The sequence below is a fragment of the Drosophila sechellia genome, chromosome X (assembly GCF_004382195.2).
Source record: "Drosophila sechellia strain sech25 chromosome X, ASM438219v1, whole genome shotgun sequence".
In the NCBI taxonomy this organism is placed as follows: Eukaryota; Metazoa; Arthropoda; class Insecta; order Diptera; family Drosophilidae; genus Drosophila; species Drosophila sechellia.
In genome coordinates this window covers 20,772,432-20,785,900 of record NC_045954.1, presented here as the reverse complement: position 1 = coordinate 20,785,900, position 13,469 = coordinate 20,772,432, and the positions used below count along the sequence as shown (strand labels likewise).

The window sequence follows — 13,469 nt, the reverse complement described above, 5'->3', positions numbered from 1 at the left end:
TACCTCCAAGTTAAGGCCTAAAGTTAAGCTTTGTTTTATGTGGCATTGCTTCACTTGCATAATTATCTATTTCATTCTGAACTTTTCACAAGGACTATTGGATTTATATTAAAATAAACATTATACATTATACATTGCACAGCGGTGGAGAGGCGGCTGTTTTGCTATCGCTGTGGTGACACCGAAGTGCCCGAGTGCGCGGAAAACGATCGGCTGAGCAATCCGAGAGCGGGAGGGATTCGCCCAGTCACGAATCTTGCAAAGTAATCGTGGAGAGAGAGTTAAGTAAGTCTAGGCTAAGATTCTTGCCAGCGGAAGAACGGATGCGACGGTATTAAGAGGTCCGAAATGGGATCTTCACATAAGACCAAATGAGCGGCATGCTACTAGTTTCGAGGAAGTTTCAAAAGGCGAGGGAACGAACGATCAGGAGATCTAAGCAACGCGAGGTTATGACCGCCGAAAAGCGCATCTAATCTGGTGATCCAAGACCCTTTGCAGACGTCACGATCCTGGGTAGGCAGCTCACAGGATTATTGGACACGGGGGTGGAAGCACCAAGTGCTCCGGTTCAGTCTTACTTCTCGGCGGTGAGAACGGCGTCCATGGAATATGGAGGCATCTGTAGGACAATATTTGTCTACCTTTGCTCTTACCTGGAACAAGCTGCCTACTTTGGAATCGATGTCTGGCAAGCGAACGGGCAAGCACCATCAGTCGTAAGTGGAATCGTGCCGAAGTCGGTGAACGAAGCAGCAGAAATCCATGTCAGGCAATGGAAGCACTGCGCCAACCTAGAGGAGATTGACGAAGCGAAGGAGAAGCTGGAATCCTGAAGCCTGTCGGCGCGGGTAAGGGAAGCCTTAGAAAAGGTCAAGAATAAGTTCCGTACCTTTGAACAGGATGGGCTAGGAGTGTCTAGCTTGGAAAGGCATTCTATCAAACTTGTCGAAGGAGCCCGAGCTTTTAAGGATCGACCCTATCCCATGTCTCCAGCGAAGCAAAAGGTCGTCGGGGATGTAGTGGAGGACCTATAAGGAAGCCTGCTGGGAGTGTATCACGCCAAGGACATCCAGTTGTGATCTGTAGAATGGAAAAACAAAGTACACAAGGTCAGGCAACCAAATAAATATAATTCCCGCACTGCGTGGGCCCCACGTAAGGCGCCGTTCGAACTGCTGACTACATCAGTGCCGCGTTGATTCCTACCATCCTCCTAGCTACCAATTACCAGCTTAATAAGATATGGGTATGTTATCGAAAACGACACATTGGTAACATACGTTATTGTTTGTAACGTGCATTTTGTTCAAAGTATAATTGCCCAATGCGTTATCGCTGAGAAGTCTGTTTATTATTTTGGTCTCTGTAGACTTAAGTTTACAATTGGGATTTTTAAAGCATGGTTTTTTTATTTTGCCTGGGAAAGTTGTGTAGTAACCCCGATGTTTGTTTGCAGCAAGTTCTACGTGCTCCTTTTCCCAGTCTTTTTTAATAATTCTGTGTTTTTCGATGCGTCGATGCATATTTGGCGGTCAGGTCCACGAGATCATTTTTCGGAATGCCGGAGTGACTAGGTATGTGATGAATTTTAATGTGAGTCAAGCGGTTTTTATTAACTATTTTCTTTTTAATGTTACAGGCTATATAATTATCAAGCATTTTGTTTCGGATTGCAATGACGCTGTTCCTGCTGTCTGTTAAGTTGGCAACTCAGGAAATGCCTATCGAGAGAACGTAGTCCAGAGATGTGTCTATCGCTAGCAGTTTGGCAGTTAAAGAGGACAGGGTTTGTTTGTGGCTTTTCTGAGGCTTTGATTAGTTTTCACTTTTATTTTATATATGGTTGTTTTGAATGAGGAACACTCATAAGCTAGCTTACTCCTTAGAAATGCTTTGTGAAGGAGCAAATCTTTCTAGGATTGACGCCAAAGGAGCAGCCACTTAATAATCTCAAGAAAGCGCACGTTTTGTTGGCTGAAGAGACCGATCCCTCGATATGGGCACTTGGAGAGTTATTCGAGGCAATAATTCTTCCTAAATATTCAATTTTTTCCACTTCGGTAATTGTAGTGCCATTGTGAGTAATTTGTATCGGTTGCCTTCGCAGATTGGAGTGAATTACGCTCTATTTGGCAGGGCTTAAGGAGAGGTTTAGTTCTCCACATTCAGTTTCAAAATCTAAGATTTTTGCCATAAGATTCTCCCTTGCCCGAAAAAGATTGAGTGGAGGAAGCATAGTAGGAAAAAATCGTCTGCATATTGGGACAGTTCGCAGTTATCATCGCTCAGGTGCTGCTCCTTGAGATACTGCTCTCTTTAGCTATTATTGCAGTTTCTCTTAATTAAAGCTCGTTTTCGGAGAAAGTCTGTTCACCAATAAATATGGTGAGGGTTAAATTGGAACTGTTGTAATATAGACTCTAGAATTCCTATGTCCGCGCAGTCGAAAGCCTATTGAAGGTCGAGGCAAGACTTTATTTATTAAATCGTTTATGAAAGCGTAGGATCTATTTGGTAGTGGACGATTATATGAGATGTGGTGGTCTGTTATCTTAAACAGATTGCTTATAAGACAGATGGATTATGTCCAATGACCCAAGTCGGGAGAGGATTAGGAATATGGCGGAGACCATAAATGAAAATCATAACTCAATCGCAGCCATACCGACGGGAACTTATTCGTCCACTAGGGCGTCACCATCTGCCCCGAGGCGATCCCGATTCCGCCGGTGAGTCAGTTCCAAACATTCGAATAGCTGAGCGCAGGGAGGGCCACGTTCGTTGGATTAGGAGTCTTCCAGGGCAACCTCCCTTGACTCCCGTAGATTCCTTGGACAATCCAAAGGCGTCGACCGCCACAATTGTTTTCAACGGTCGCCAACCGCTGGTGTTGAAATATATTATTTAATTAGTTTTCGCTTAGTTTTCGTGTAAATAGTTTGTAAAGCTTACCGTTCAACTGCACTAAATTTGGGTCGCGAAAAGTTAGTTAGTCTGACAGGGGAAGCAACTTCCACCCACGTGCAGTTAGCGGGCGAGAATACTTCCACAGTCCGCTATTGCTTGTCGTAAGAGGCGACTGATATAGCGATAGGTTCCTCTAACCATGCTTGTCGGAGCAAAAGGAGGCGGCCCACCGAGCCTCTCTTTCTGTACCACGGGTTGTGCAGCTATCCAAGACTGCACATTGAGGTAGGCCCCCTGGTGGGAGTATCGTGGTGGCTGTGGTTGGTACCCATATCGCGGGTAGAGCCTTCGTGTTCGACGTTTGAGTTACGGTGCTGGTTGCTCAAAACTCGGGTGCTGTGACCCAGAGATCAGTAGAGATTATAGGTAGATCTCGCTCCTCAGCAAAGGGGAGTGCTTGCCCGGCATGCAAGTACTCGAAATACTACCGGGGTGGTCGCTATGTACATAGCTATAGCTTCTAGTCCGGGACGCTTGTCTGGCGTATCCAGACACATGCACCATATTCTCATCACTCACATTGATGAGGAAATTAAATAATTATAATTATATTTATGTTTAATAAAACAAGAAAGCTTACCGAAATGTTCGAGTGAGTGATCACTGTAGGGAAGATGGAGCTGTCCTGGTCGTCTGGTCGTCGACATCGACGTATTGATAATGGGTGATGCAAAATTAGCTAACTCCGCAAAATCCTTAGGGCATCCTAGGTTGGGTGGGTGCGCATGGTCATAGCATCGACCAGCTGAACATTAAGATTTCGTCGTTTATGTAAATTTAATTCTCTTGTTTACCTTTTTCTGTTTGTCTGCTTGTTAGAGATCGTAGGTATGTAGAGGCGTGAGACTTCGATAGTTATCGATGCTCCGGAAAACTCTGCCCTGAAAAAAGCCAGAGCTAGCAGCACTGCCACTAAGGAAAGAAAGCAGTTCGTAACAAAATGGCGCTCACTATAATCCAGAAGCAAACTTCTGTCCGAACGAAGCAGACTATACCTGGAAGTCAGAGCTTGTCTATAAAACGAAAAAAGTGCTACTTCGAAGTGCTACTATATATATATATATATATATCAGTGTCAGGATGCGAAAGGTGAATGTTCTAGTTCGGACGCGCGACGACAAGAAGACCGTCTACGAGGTGGATCGCTTCGGAACGGTGGCCAACCTAAAGGCACGGATCGGGCGAGCCATGTCCGTGCCCATGGGCTTCAGTCAGCTGTCCTACAACGGTCGCGTGCTGTCCAATCAGAGCGTACTGCTAGATGTAGGCCATAAGTCCACCCTGGATCTCACCTGGAAGCCGGTCGTCCTGACGCCCAAGCAACTGCGCGAAAAGGGCGTTATAGGATGGACGATGGCGGTTACATTGATCGGCGGTTACCAGCAATGCAAAGAACGCGGTGGTAGCATAGTCAATTTACCGGACGGCGCCAGACAACGAATCTTCAACGCAGGTAACGATGATGAACTGGAGGCCCAGGACTTGACTGGACTCGATTTGATCTCCATTAAAGGCGGAGCTGGTGCCGATTGCTCCAATGGATCTCATGGATTCTCTAGATCTCAATAAGAAGACCACGAAGAACGACAATGAGAATTAGACTAGAATAAATAATTTCCAATTCAAATGCTTTTGTCCTCATTTCATTTCGAAATTCCTTCAAGCCGATCGATTTTCAGGCCTCGATTTGAAATTTAAATTTGCGATACAAGCATAAATGATGGAATCTTACAACAAATGCATTTCACTCATTCATATTTAATATTTAAGTTAAATTATTTGACTGAGTATGAAACTGAAAATTTCGAGATTACCACCTTACCCATTTATGAATCATTTAAAGTAATTTCTTCGAAGCAGTTAGCATTTCATTTCCAGTTTACATTGAAACATATAATTAACGACTTTAATGCCATAACTATTTTTAAAATTTGTGTATTATTTATGGACTGCATGGGCAGGACTTGCTTCTGAAAATGCCAAAAAAAATGATCAATTGGTGGCCTGGAGAACGAAAGCCACTTAATTCAAAATAATTGTAAACAGTAGTGCGCAAACGAAAATCATGGAAAAACATTACCAAGCAGTTGTTCCGTATATCCGTATATATATATATCAACGTTGTATGATTTTGATCAGAAAGTAATAAAAACAATTTTCGATTTGTTACGAAATATACATAAATATCCAATGGCTTTTATTTCATCGGAGGGGCGAAACACCATTTAAGCTCAGCACTGTCTTGTATTACAACACCAAAGTAGAGGATGTGGTGCACACACAAATATGTAAGAGAATTAAATTTATTGTTTATTTTATGATTTTGTTTCAAACAATTTAAATTTGTAAAAAGCCTTTTTCTGGATCTGCACATTGGCGTTAAATCGCATTCCTCATACGCGCTGTTGCAGTTGATTGAAATACATATTTTATGTACATACCTCCAAGTTAAGGCCTAAAGTTAAGCTTTGTTTTATGTGGCATTGCTTCACTTGCATAATTATCTATTTCATTCTGAACTTTTCACAAGGACTATTGGATTTATATTAAAATAAACATTATACATTATACATTGCACAGCGGTGGAGAGGCGGCTGTTTTGCTATCGCTGTGGTGACACCGAAGTGCCCGAGTGCGCGGAAAACGATCGGCTGAGCAATCCGAGAGCGGGAGGGATTCGCCCAGTCACGAATCTTGCAAAGTAATCGTGGAGAGAGAGTTAAGTAAGTCTAGGCTAAGATTCTTGCCAGCGGAAGAACGGATGCGACGGTATTAAGAGGTCCGAAATGGGATCTTCACATAAGACCAAATGAGCGGCATGCTACTAGTTTCGAGGAAGTTTCAAAAGGCGAGGGAACGATTCAAGATCAGGAGATCTAAGCAACGCGAGGTTATGGCCGCCGAAAAGCGCATCTAATCTGGGGATCCAAGACCCTTTGCAGACGTCACGATCCTGGGTAGGCAGCTCACAGGATTATTGGACACGGGGGTGGAAGCACCAAGTGCTCCGGTTCAGTCTTACTTCTCGGCGGTGAGAACGGCGTCCATGGAATATGGAGGCATCTGTAGGACAATATTTGTCTACCTTTGCTCTTACCTGGAACAAGCTGCCTACTTTGGAATCGATGTCTGGCAAGCGAACGGGCAAGCACCATCAGTCGTAAGTGGAATCGTGCCGAAGTCGGTGAACGAAGCAGCAGAAATCCATGTCAGGCAATGGAAGCACTGCGCCAACCTAGAGGAGATTGACGAAGCGAAGGAGAAGCTGGAATCCTGAAGCCTGTCGGCGCGGGTAAGGGAAGCCTTAGAAAAGGTCAAGAATAAGTTCCGTACCTTTGAACAGGATGGGCTAGGAGTGTCTAGCTTGGAAAGGCATTCTATCAAACTTGTCGAAGGAGCCCGAGCTTTTAAGGATCGACCCTATCCCATGTCTCCAGCGAAGCAAAAGGTCGTCGGGGATGTAGTGGAGGACCTATAAGGAAGCCTGCTGGGAGTGTATCACGCCAAGGACATCCAGTTGTGATCTGTAGAATGGAAAAACAAAGTACACAAGGTCAGGCAACCAAATAAATATAATTCCCGCACTGCGTGGGCCCCACGTAAGGCGCCGTTCGAACTGCTGACTACATCAGTGCCGCGTTGATTCCTACCATCCTCCTAGCTACCAATTACCAGCTTAATAAGATATGGGTATGTTATCGAAAACGACACATTGGTAACATACGTTATTGTTTGTAACGTGCATTTTGTTCAAAGTATAATTGCCCAATGCGTTATCGCTGAGAAGTCTGTTTATTATTTTGGTCTCTGTAGACTTAAGTTTACAATTGGGATTTTTAAAGCATGGTTTTTTTATTTTGCCTGGGAAAGTTGTGTAGTAACCCCGATGTTTGTTTGCAGCAAGTTCTACGTGCTCCTTTTCCCAGTCTTTTTTAATAATTCTGTGTTTTTCGATGCGTCGATGCATATTTGGCGGTCAGGTCCACGAGATCATTTTTCGGAATGCCGGAGTGACTAGGTATGTGATGAATTTTAATGTGAGTCAAGCGGTTTTTATTAACTATTTTCTTTTTAATGTTACAGGCTATATAATTATCAAGCATTTTGTTTCGGATTGCAATGACGCTGTTCCTGCTGTCTGTTAAGTTGGCAACTCAGGAAATGCCTATCGAGAGAACGTAGTCCAGAGATGTGTCTATCGCTAGCAGTTTGGCAGTTAAAGAGGACAGGGTTTGTTTGTGGCTTTTCTGAGGCTTTGATTAGTTTTCACTTTTATTTTATATATGGTTGTTTTGAATGAGGAACACTCATAAGCTAGCTTACTCCTTAGAAATGCTTTGTGAAGGAGCAAATCTTTCTAGGATTGACGCCAAAGGAGCAGCCACTTAATAATCTCAAGAAAGCGCACGTTTTGTTGGCTGAAGAGACCGATCCCTCGATATGGGCACTTGGAGAGTTATTCGAGGCAATAATTCTTCCTAAATATTCAATTTTTTCCACTTCGGTAATTGTAGTGCCATTGTGAGTAATTTGTATCGGTTGCCTTCGCAGATTGGAGTGAATTACGCTCTATTTGGCAGGGCTTAAGGAGAGGTTTAGTTCTCCACATTCAGTTTCAAAATCTAAGATTTTTGCCATAAGATTCTCCCTTGCCCGAAAAAGATTGAGTGGAGGAAGCATAGTAGGAAAAAATCGTCTGCATATTGGGACAGTTCGCAGTTATCATCGCTCAGGTGCTGCTCCTTGAGATACTGCTCTCTTTAGCTATTATTGCAGTTTCTCTTAATTAAAGCTCGTTTTCGGAGAAAGTCTGTTCACCAATAAATATGGTGAGGGTTAAATTGGAACTGTTGTAATATAGACTCTAGAATTCCTATGTCCGCGCAGTCGAAAGCCTTTTGAAGGTCGAGGCAAGACTTTATTTATTAGATCGTTTATGAAAGCGTAGGATCTATTTGGTAGTGGACGATTATATGAGATGTGGTGGTCTGTTATCTTAAACAGATTGCTTATAAGACAGATGGATTATGTCCAATGACCCAAGTCGGGAGAGGAATATGGCGGAGACCATAAATGAAAATCATAACTCAATCGCAGCCATACCGACGGGAACTTATTCGTCCACTAGGGCGTCACCATCTGCCCCGACGCGATCCCGATTCCGCCGGTGAGTCAGTTCCAAACATTCGAATAGCTGAGCGCAGGGAGGGCCACGTTCGTTGGATTAGGAGTCTTCCAGGGCAACCTCCCTTGACTCCCGTAGATTCCTTGGACAATCCAAAGGCGTCGACCGCCACAATTGTTTTCAACGGTCGCCAACCGCTGGTGTTGAAATATATTATTTAATTAGTTTTCGCTTAGTTTTCGTGTAAATAGTTTGTAAAGCTTACCGTTCAACTGCACTAAATTTGGGTCGCGAAAAGTTAGTTAGTCTGACAGGGGAAGCAACTTCCACCCACGTGCAGTTAGCGGGCGAGAATACTTCCACAGTCCGCTATTGCTTGTCGTAAGAGGCGACTGATATAGCGATAGGTTCCTCTAACCATGCTTGTCGGAGCAAAAGGAGGCGGCCCACCGAGCCTCTCTTTCTGTACCACGGGTTGTGCAGCTATCCAAGACTGCACATTGAGGTAGGCCCCCTGGTGGGAGTATCGTGGTGGCTGTGGTTGGTACCCATATCGCGGGTAGAGCCTTCGTGTTCGACGTTTGAGTTACGGTGCTGGTTGCTCAAAACTCGGGTGCTGTGACCCAGAGATCAGTAGAGATTATAGGTAGATCTCGCTCCTCAGCAAAGGGGAGTGCTTGCCCGGCATGCAAGTTCTCGAAATACTACCGGGGTGGTCGCTATGTACATAGCTATAGCTTCTAGTCCGGGACGCTTGTCTGGCGTATCCAGACACATGCACCATATGCTCATCACTCACATTGATGAGGAAATTAAATAATTATAATTATATTTATGTTTAATAAAACAAGAAAGCTTACCGAAATGTTCGAGTGAGTGATCACTGTAAAAGAAGATGGAGCTGTCCTGGTCGTCTGGTCGTCGACATCGACGTATTGATAATGGGTGATGCAAAATTAGCTAACTCCGCAAAATCCTTAGGGCATCCTAGGTTGGGTGGGTGCGCATGGTCATAGCATCGACCAGCTGAACTTTAAGATTTCGTCGTTTATGTAAATTTAATTCTCTTGTTTACCTTTTTCTGTTTGTCTGCTTGTTAGAGATCGTAAGTATGTAGAGGCGTGAGACTTCGATAGTTATCGATGCTCCGGAAAACTCTGCCCTGAAAAAAGCCAGAGCTAGCAGCACTGCCACTAAGGAAAGAAAGCAGTTCGTAACAAAATGGCGCTCACTATAATCCAGAAGCAAACTTCTGTCCGAACGAAGCAGACTATACCTGGAAGTCAGAGCTTGTCTATAAAACGAAAAAAGTGCTACTTCGAAGTGCTACTATATATATATATATATATCAGTGTCAGGATGCGAAAGGTGAATGTTCTAGTTCGGACGCGCGACGACAAGAAGACCGTCTACGAGGTGGATCGCTTCGGAACGGTGGCCAACCTAAAGGCACGGATCGGGCGAGCCATGTCCGTGCCCATGGGCTTCAGTCAGCTGTCCTACAACGGTCGCGTGCTGTCCAATCAGAGCATACTGCTAGATGTAGGCCATAAGTCCACCCTGGATCTCACCTGGAAGCCGGTCGTCCTGACGCCCAAGCAACTGCGCGAAAAGGGCGTTATAGGATGGACGATGGCGGTTACATTGATCGGCGGTTACCAGCAATGCAAAGAACGCGGTGGTAGCATAGTCAATTTACCGGACGGCGCCAGACAACGAATCTTCAACGCAGGTAACGATGATGAACTGGAGGCCCAGGACTTGACTGGACTCGATTTGATCTCCATTAAAGGCAAGGCGGAGCTGGTGCCGATTGCTCCAATGGATCTCATGGATTCTCTAAATCTCAATAAGAAGACCACGAAGAACGACAATGAGAATTAGACTAGAATAAATAATTTCCAATTCAAATGCTTTTGTCCTCATTTCATTTCGAAATTCCTTCAAGCCGATCGATTTTCAGGCCTCGATTTGCGCGAAAATGTTGCTCACAGCAAATTCAAATTCGTAAGAAAAATTAGCAGTGTTTTTAGTATGAAGTGTAAATTCATATTCATTGCGTTTGGCTTGGTTGAGTAAATAGGTTTATGGCGTTAGAAATTTGCTGAGCATCCAGGTCGGCGGTGGTTATATTGATGATATCCCAAGAAATTTACGAATTTAGAGTTAGTTTCTGTGCTGTTACTACTGTCCGTTATTAATTCTTTAGCATATGGTGTTTAGAGTTTCATAGGCTACGTTCGAGTGATTCTGAGCATGATTTCTTTGTGTTTTTGATCCTTTTGCTACTTTGGCGTAAGACTTGAAGCTGTGCATACTCTTGGCCGATTCGATTGAGTTATCAATAGAGCTGTTAGATTGCCTGCACTTTCAGGATGGAGAGGGGTAGGAATGTTGGTCTTGTATGAAAATTTCTTGTAAGAAAGGGTACCTTGCGCGGACCTCCTGAATGGTTAGGTGTTTGCTTTTTGAATTGCATACGCTTTTTTTCTGGCCGGGCAAAACTGATTTGTGACCACATGTTAACCTCTGCCATGATCTACCATGATCTACTGGTAAAACTCCGCCCTGAGAAAAGCCTTATCTAGCGGCACTGCCACTAAGGATAGAAATCAGTTTGTAACAGTATCTATAATATTAAAGGGCAAAAGTACGTCAGCTCAGAGAAGCTCCACCTGGCGATTATTGTTGGTTTTGGAAACTAGTTCTGAAAAGCGCCACTAGTGCCGCGGTGTAGTCAGGAAATATCGAATCTTCCTCGCATTGGTGAATGGCGCTCTTACGGTACTCTTTGGAACTGAGAGTGCTTTTTCATGAAAGCGCCACCTATGAGGGCGTAGTATATAATACTATGTAGACATTGAATTGAAAGTGCATCCTACGGCCGCCAGATGGCATAAGGAAATTAAATGTTGTAAAAGCTGCACAGCCCAAAAGTCGGCATTGCATTATATGCAAATTCACAAGCAGCCCAAAAGAAGGCAACAAAGGTTGGAGAGCATTCTTTTTAAATTTAAAATGGTTTTATTTATGGCTCTTACTCTCTCATTTTCCGTTTAAAGCTTTTGGTCCTCTACGTTTATTAATTATCAATTTTTAGCAACCCTATCGAGCTTCAACTTTGAATTTATACATAAACCCACCTATTCTAACATTTTTTGTCAGTCGTTTGTTTATTACAGAAATGCACAAAACGCTAATTATTATTGCTCCCACTTGGTAATATGGGGTTTAAATATCGGGCACTGCGGCAGCGACTCATTGCAAAAAATCCAAACGGTGCCAAACAAGACAATGCGGCTTTGAATGGTACGTCGGCCTGTCTGTCTTCTGGCGGAGAACAGATATCGTTCATCTCCACCAGAAATAGCAAAAGACTACAGTCCCCCCGAAGTCTCTACTCAGTCTCTACTCAATCCCTATACGAAGAGAAGGCAGTAATTTACAGTTCTAAATTATTTAATAACTAATTGATACTAAGCAATACAATGAATATAGATATTCTAATTAAATTTAATAACTATAAGTTAAACAAAATCATAATCTAGGATAGCTACCAACATTGGAATCCCATTAGGTTTTAGTAATTTATTTATAAATAAATAAATAAATAAATAATAATAATTTATTTAATAATTTATTTTAAATTTGTGGATGGCTTCGCAGAATTCACTTTATAATATATTGTTAACCCCTTTATTTTCCAAATGGCACCTATTTGATAGAGTCGACCTTTATAAGTCAGACCTTTATAAAATGTATTTCTTAATTTCAAACTTAAAAATTTGCTGTTCCCCGTGGTAGCAGAGAGTTTGATGAATTGACTACAGCTGAGGGCCCAGTTAGCAAAGCAGCCTGGAGTATAAGTACATACCTACAACATAAATGTTAAATATAAATAAATAACTTAACATAAATGTATAATATTAGCATTAGCTGCATGGGTGTTCTAGCCTGACTAGGGAAACATTATCTTGGACTCCTTTTTCAGCTGGGTATATCAAGTGCCGAGTGTGCTACCTGTTTGCACATCGTAGCTGCAAATAAACCTCTTCTATCGCTTTCCGCTGATCTCAGGTGCAGTGTGCTGATTTGCGATGGAAAACGACATCCGGCCTCGGATGCAACACTCGGCACTGCCAATATTATCAGGCTACTGCGTAACTAAGCCCTTCGATAGTCATCTCAATTCCATTCACGGCTGCTTTTAATAAACACGGGGAGCTAATCCCTGGCCCTTTTGCTCTCGGTTTCAGTTTCAGTTTCAGCTGAGCTGTGGGTCGGTTTTGAGTTTTGAGTTTCGGAGAGATCTGCCAGGACGATAAAGGACTTGCATGCGACATAATTACCGCTGATTGAATTGGGCCCGTCACAAAGGTGATGAATCGCATATCGCAGATGTCGGATAAGCGCACCGTTCGGCTGTTCACCCATTTTCCCAAAGTTTCCTCCGTTCCGTTTTTTGTTTTGCTTAGCGGAAATGCGCACTCGCAAAAAATGCAGAGTCCTGGGCCTTTGTTGACTCACTCGCTTGTTTGCCAGCCTGTTTATTTGGCTGTTTGGCTGTCAAATCAATGGGACATTCGAGTAAATGTGCACTACAGTGGGACTTCGATGAGGGGGCGCTTCTCCCTTGGCAGGTCATCCTGAGAGGCTCCACTGTGTCTGTGTTTTTCCACGGCTGGCGTTCATTAGTTTATCCACCAGCACCATATTTGATCACCTCTTGCGAGAAAAACTGAACAAATGAGGTCCTCGGACATAGGCAGCTCTTGAATGTCAAAAAGGATCAACACACCAACTAGGATCAACCAACACTCCACGGCAATTTTAAAGGCAACTTTTACGTTTTAAGCTCTCCGATTAAAAATCAATCTGTTGAGTGAAATTCTTTCACACCTTTTTAATATGTTTCGGGATAAATAATTGTTGACTAAACCAGAATTGTGAACTGCCTCAAAATACTAATTTAAAAATATGACAAAATGAAAATAAAGTTCCGAATTATGTAAGTAGTTTATTTTAATATTTGACCATATCTGAGCATTAATTGAAATGAGTCGTTCATTTTAGGGGCAATAAAAGGATATTTGAACTGCAAATTCCTTGCCCAATCCCCGCGAGGATGAAGAAAATGGGTCAAAGGAGTAACCATCACCGGGGGACCACATCTCATCGATTCTGGGCAGATTGAATGGGCTTAGCTTGGAATCCGATTGCATTTGGAGTTCTAAGAGCACCGGTCTTCCGCTCTTCCGTTTCTGCCCAGTGCTAAATGGGATTTTATTTGGGCAACACTGCATAATAGATGATATGATATAATATGATTTGCCTACACAAAACGAAAATAAGGCTGCTGCCGCTCGACAATCAA

At 43.2% G+C, this 13,469-nt stretch overlaps 2 protein-coding genes and 1 pseudogene across 2 annotated transcripts; 2 read left to right on the top strand and 1 right to left on the bottom strand.

The window, feature by feature from the left end:
• The first annotated feature begins 3,404 nt into the window (after nucleotides 1–3,404).
• LOC6621226 lies at nucleotides 3,405–5,154 on the top strand. The gene has a single exon (XM_032726231.1). The coding sequence runs from the start codon at nucleotides 4,051–4,053 to the stop codon at nucleotides 4,537–4,539; it is 489 nt and encodes a 162-aa protein (XP_032582122.1). The 5' UTR covers nucleotides 3,405–4,050; the 3' UTR covers nucleotides 4,540–5,154.
• A 3,844-nt stretch (nucleotides 5,155–8,998) lies between these two features.
• Nucleotides 8,999–9,972, top strand: LOC6615158 (annotated as a pseudogene).
• Nucleotides 9,973–11,788: 1,816 nt separating this feature from the next.
• Nucleotides 11,789–13,106, bottom strand: LOC116802147. The gene is made up of 2 exons (XM_032725458.1): nucleotides 12,445–13,106; nucleotides 11,789–12,368 (listed from the first exon to the last, which is right to left on the bottom strand). Exons 1-2 carry the CDS (start codon nucleotides 12,527–12,529, stop codon nucleotides 12,244–12,246), a joined length of 210 nt encoding a protein of 69 aa, XP_032581349.1. The 5' UTR covers nucleotides 12,530–13,106; the 3' UTR covers nucleotides 11,789–12,243.
• Between the last annotated feature and the right edge of the window lie 363 nt (nucleotides 13,107–13,469).

Coding starts and splice junctions, on each gene's coding strand:
- LOC6621226 (XM_032726231.1), top strand. CDS start 4,051: ATGCGAAAGGTGAATGTTCTAGTTCGGACGCGCGACGACAAGAAGACC.
- LOC116802147 (XM_032725458.1), bottom strand. CDS start 12,529: ATGGGTGAACAGCCGAACGGTGCGCTTATCCGACATCTGCGATATGCG. Junction 12,369..12,444: donor CGGGCCCAATTCAATCAGCG/GTAATTATGTCG, acceptor ACCGACCCACAG/CTCAGCTGAAACTGAAACTG.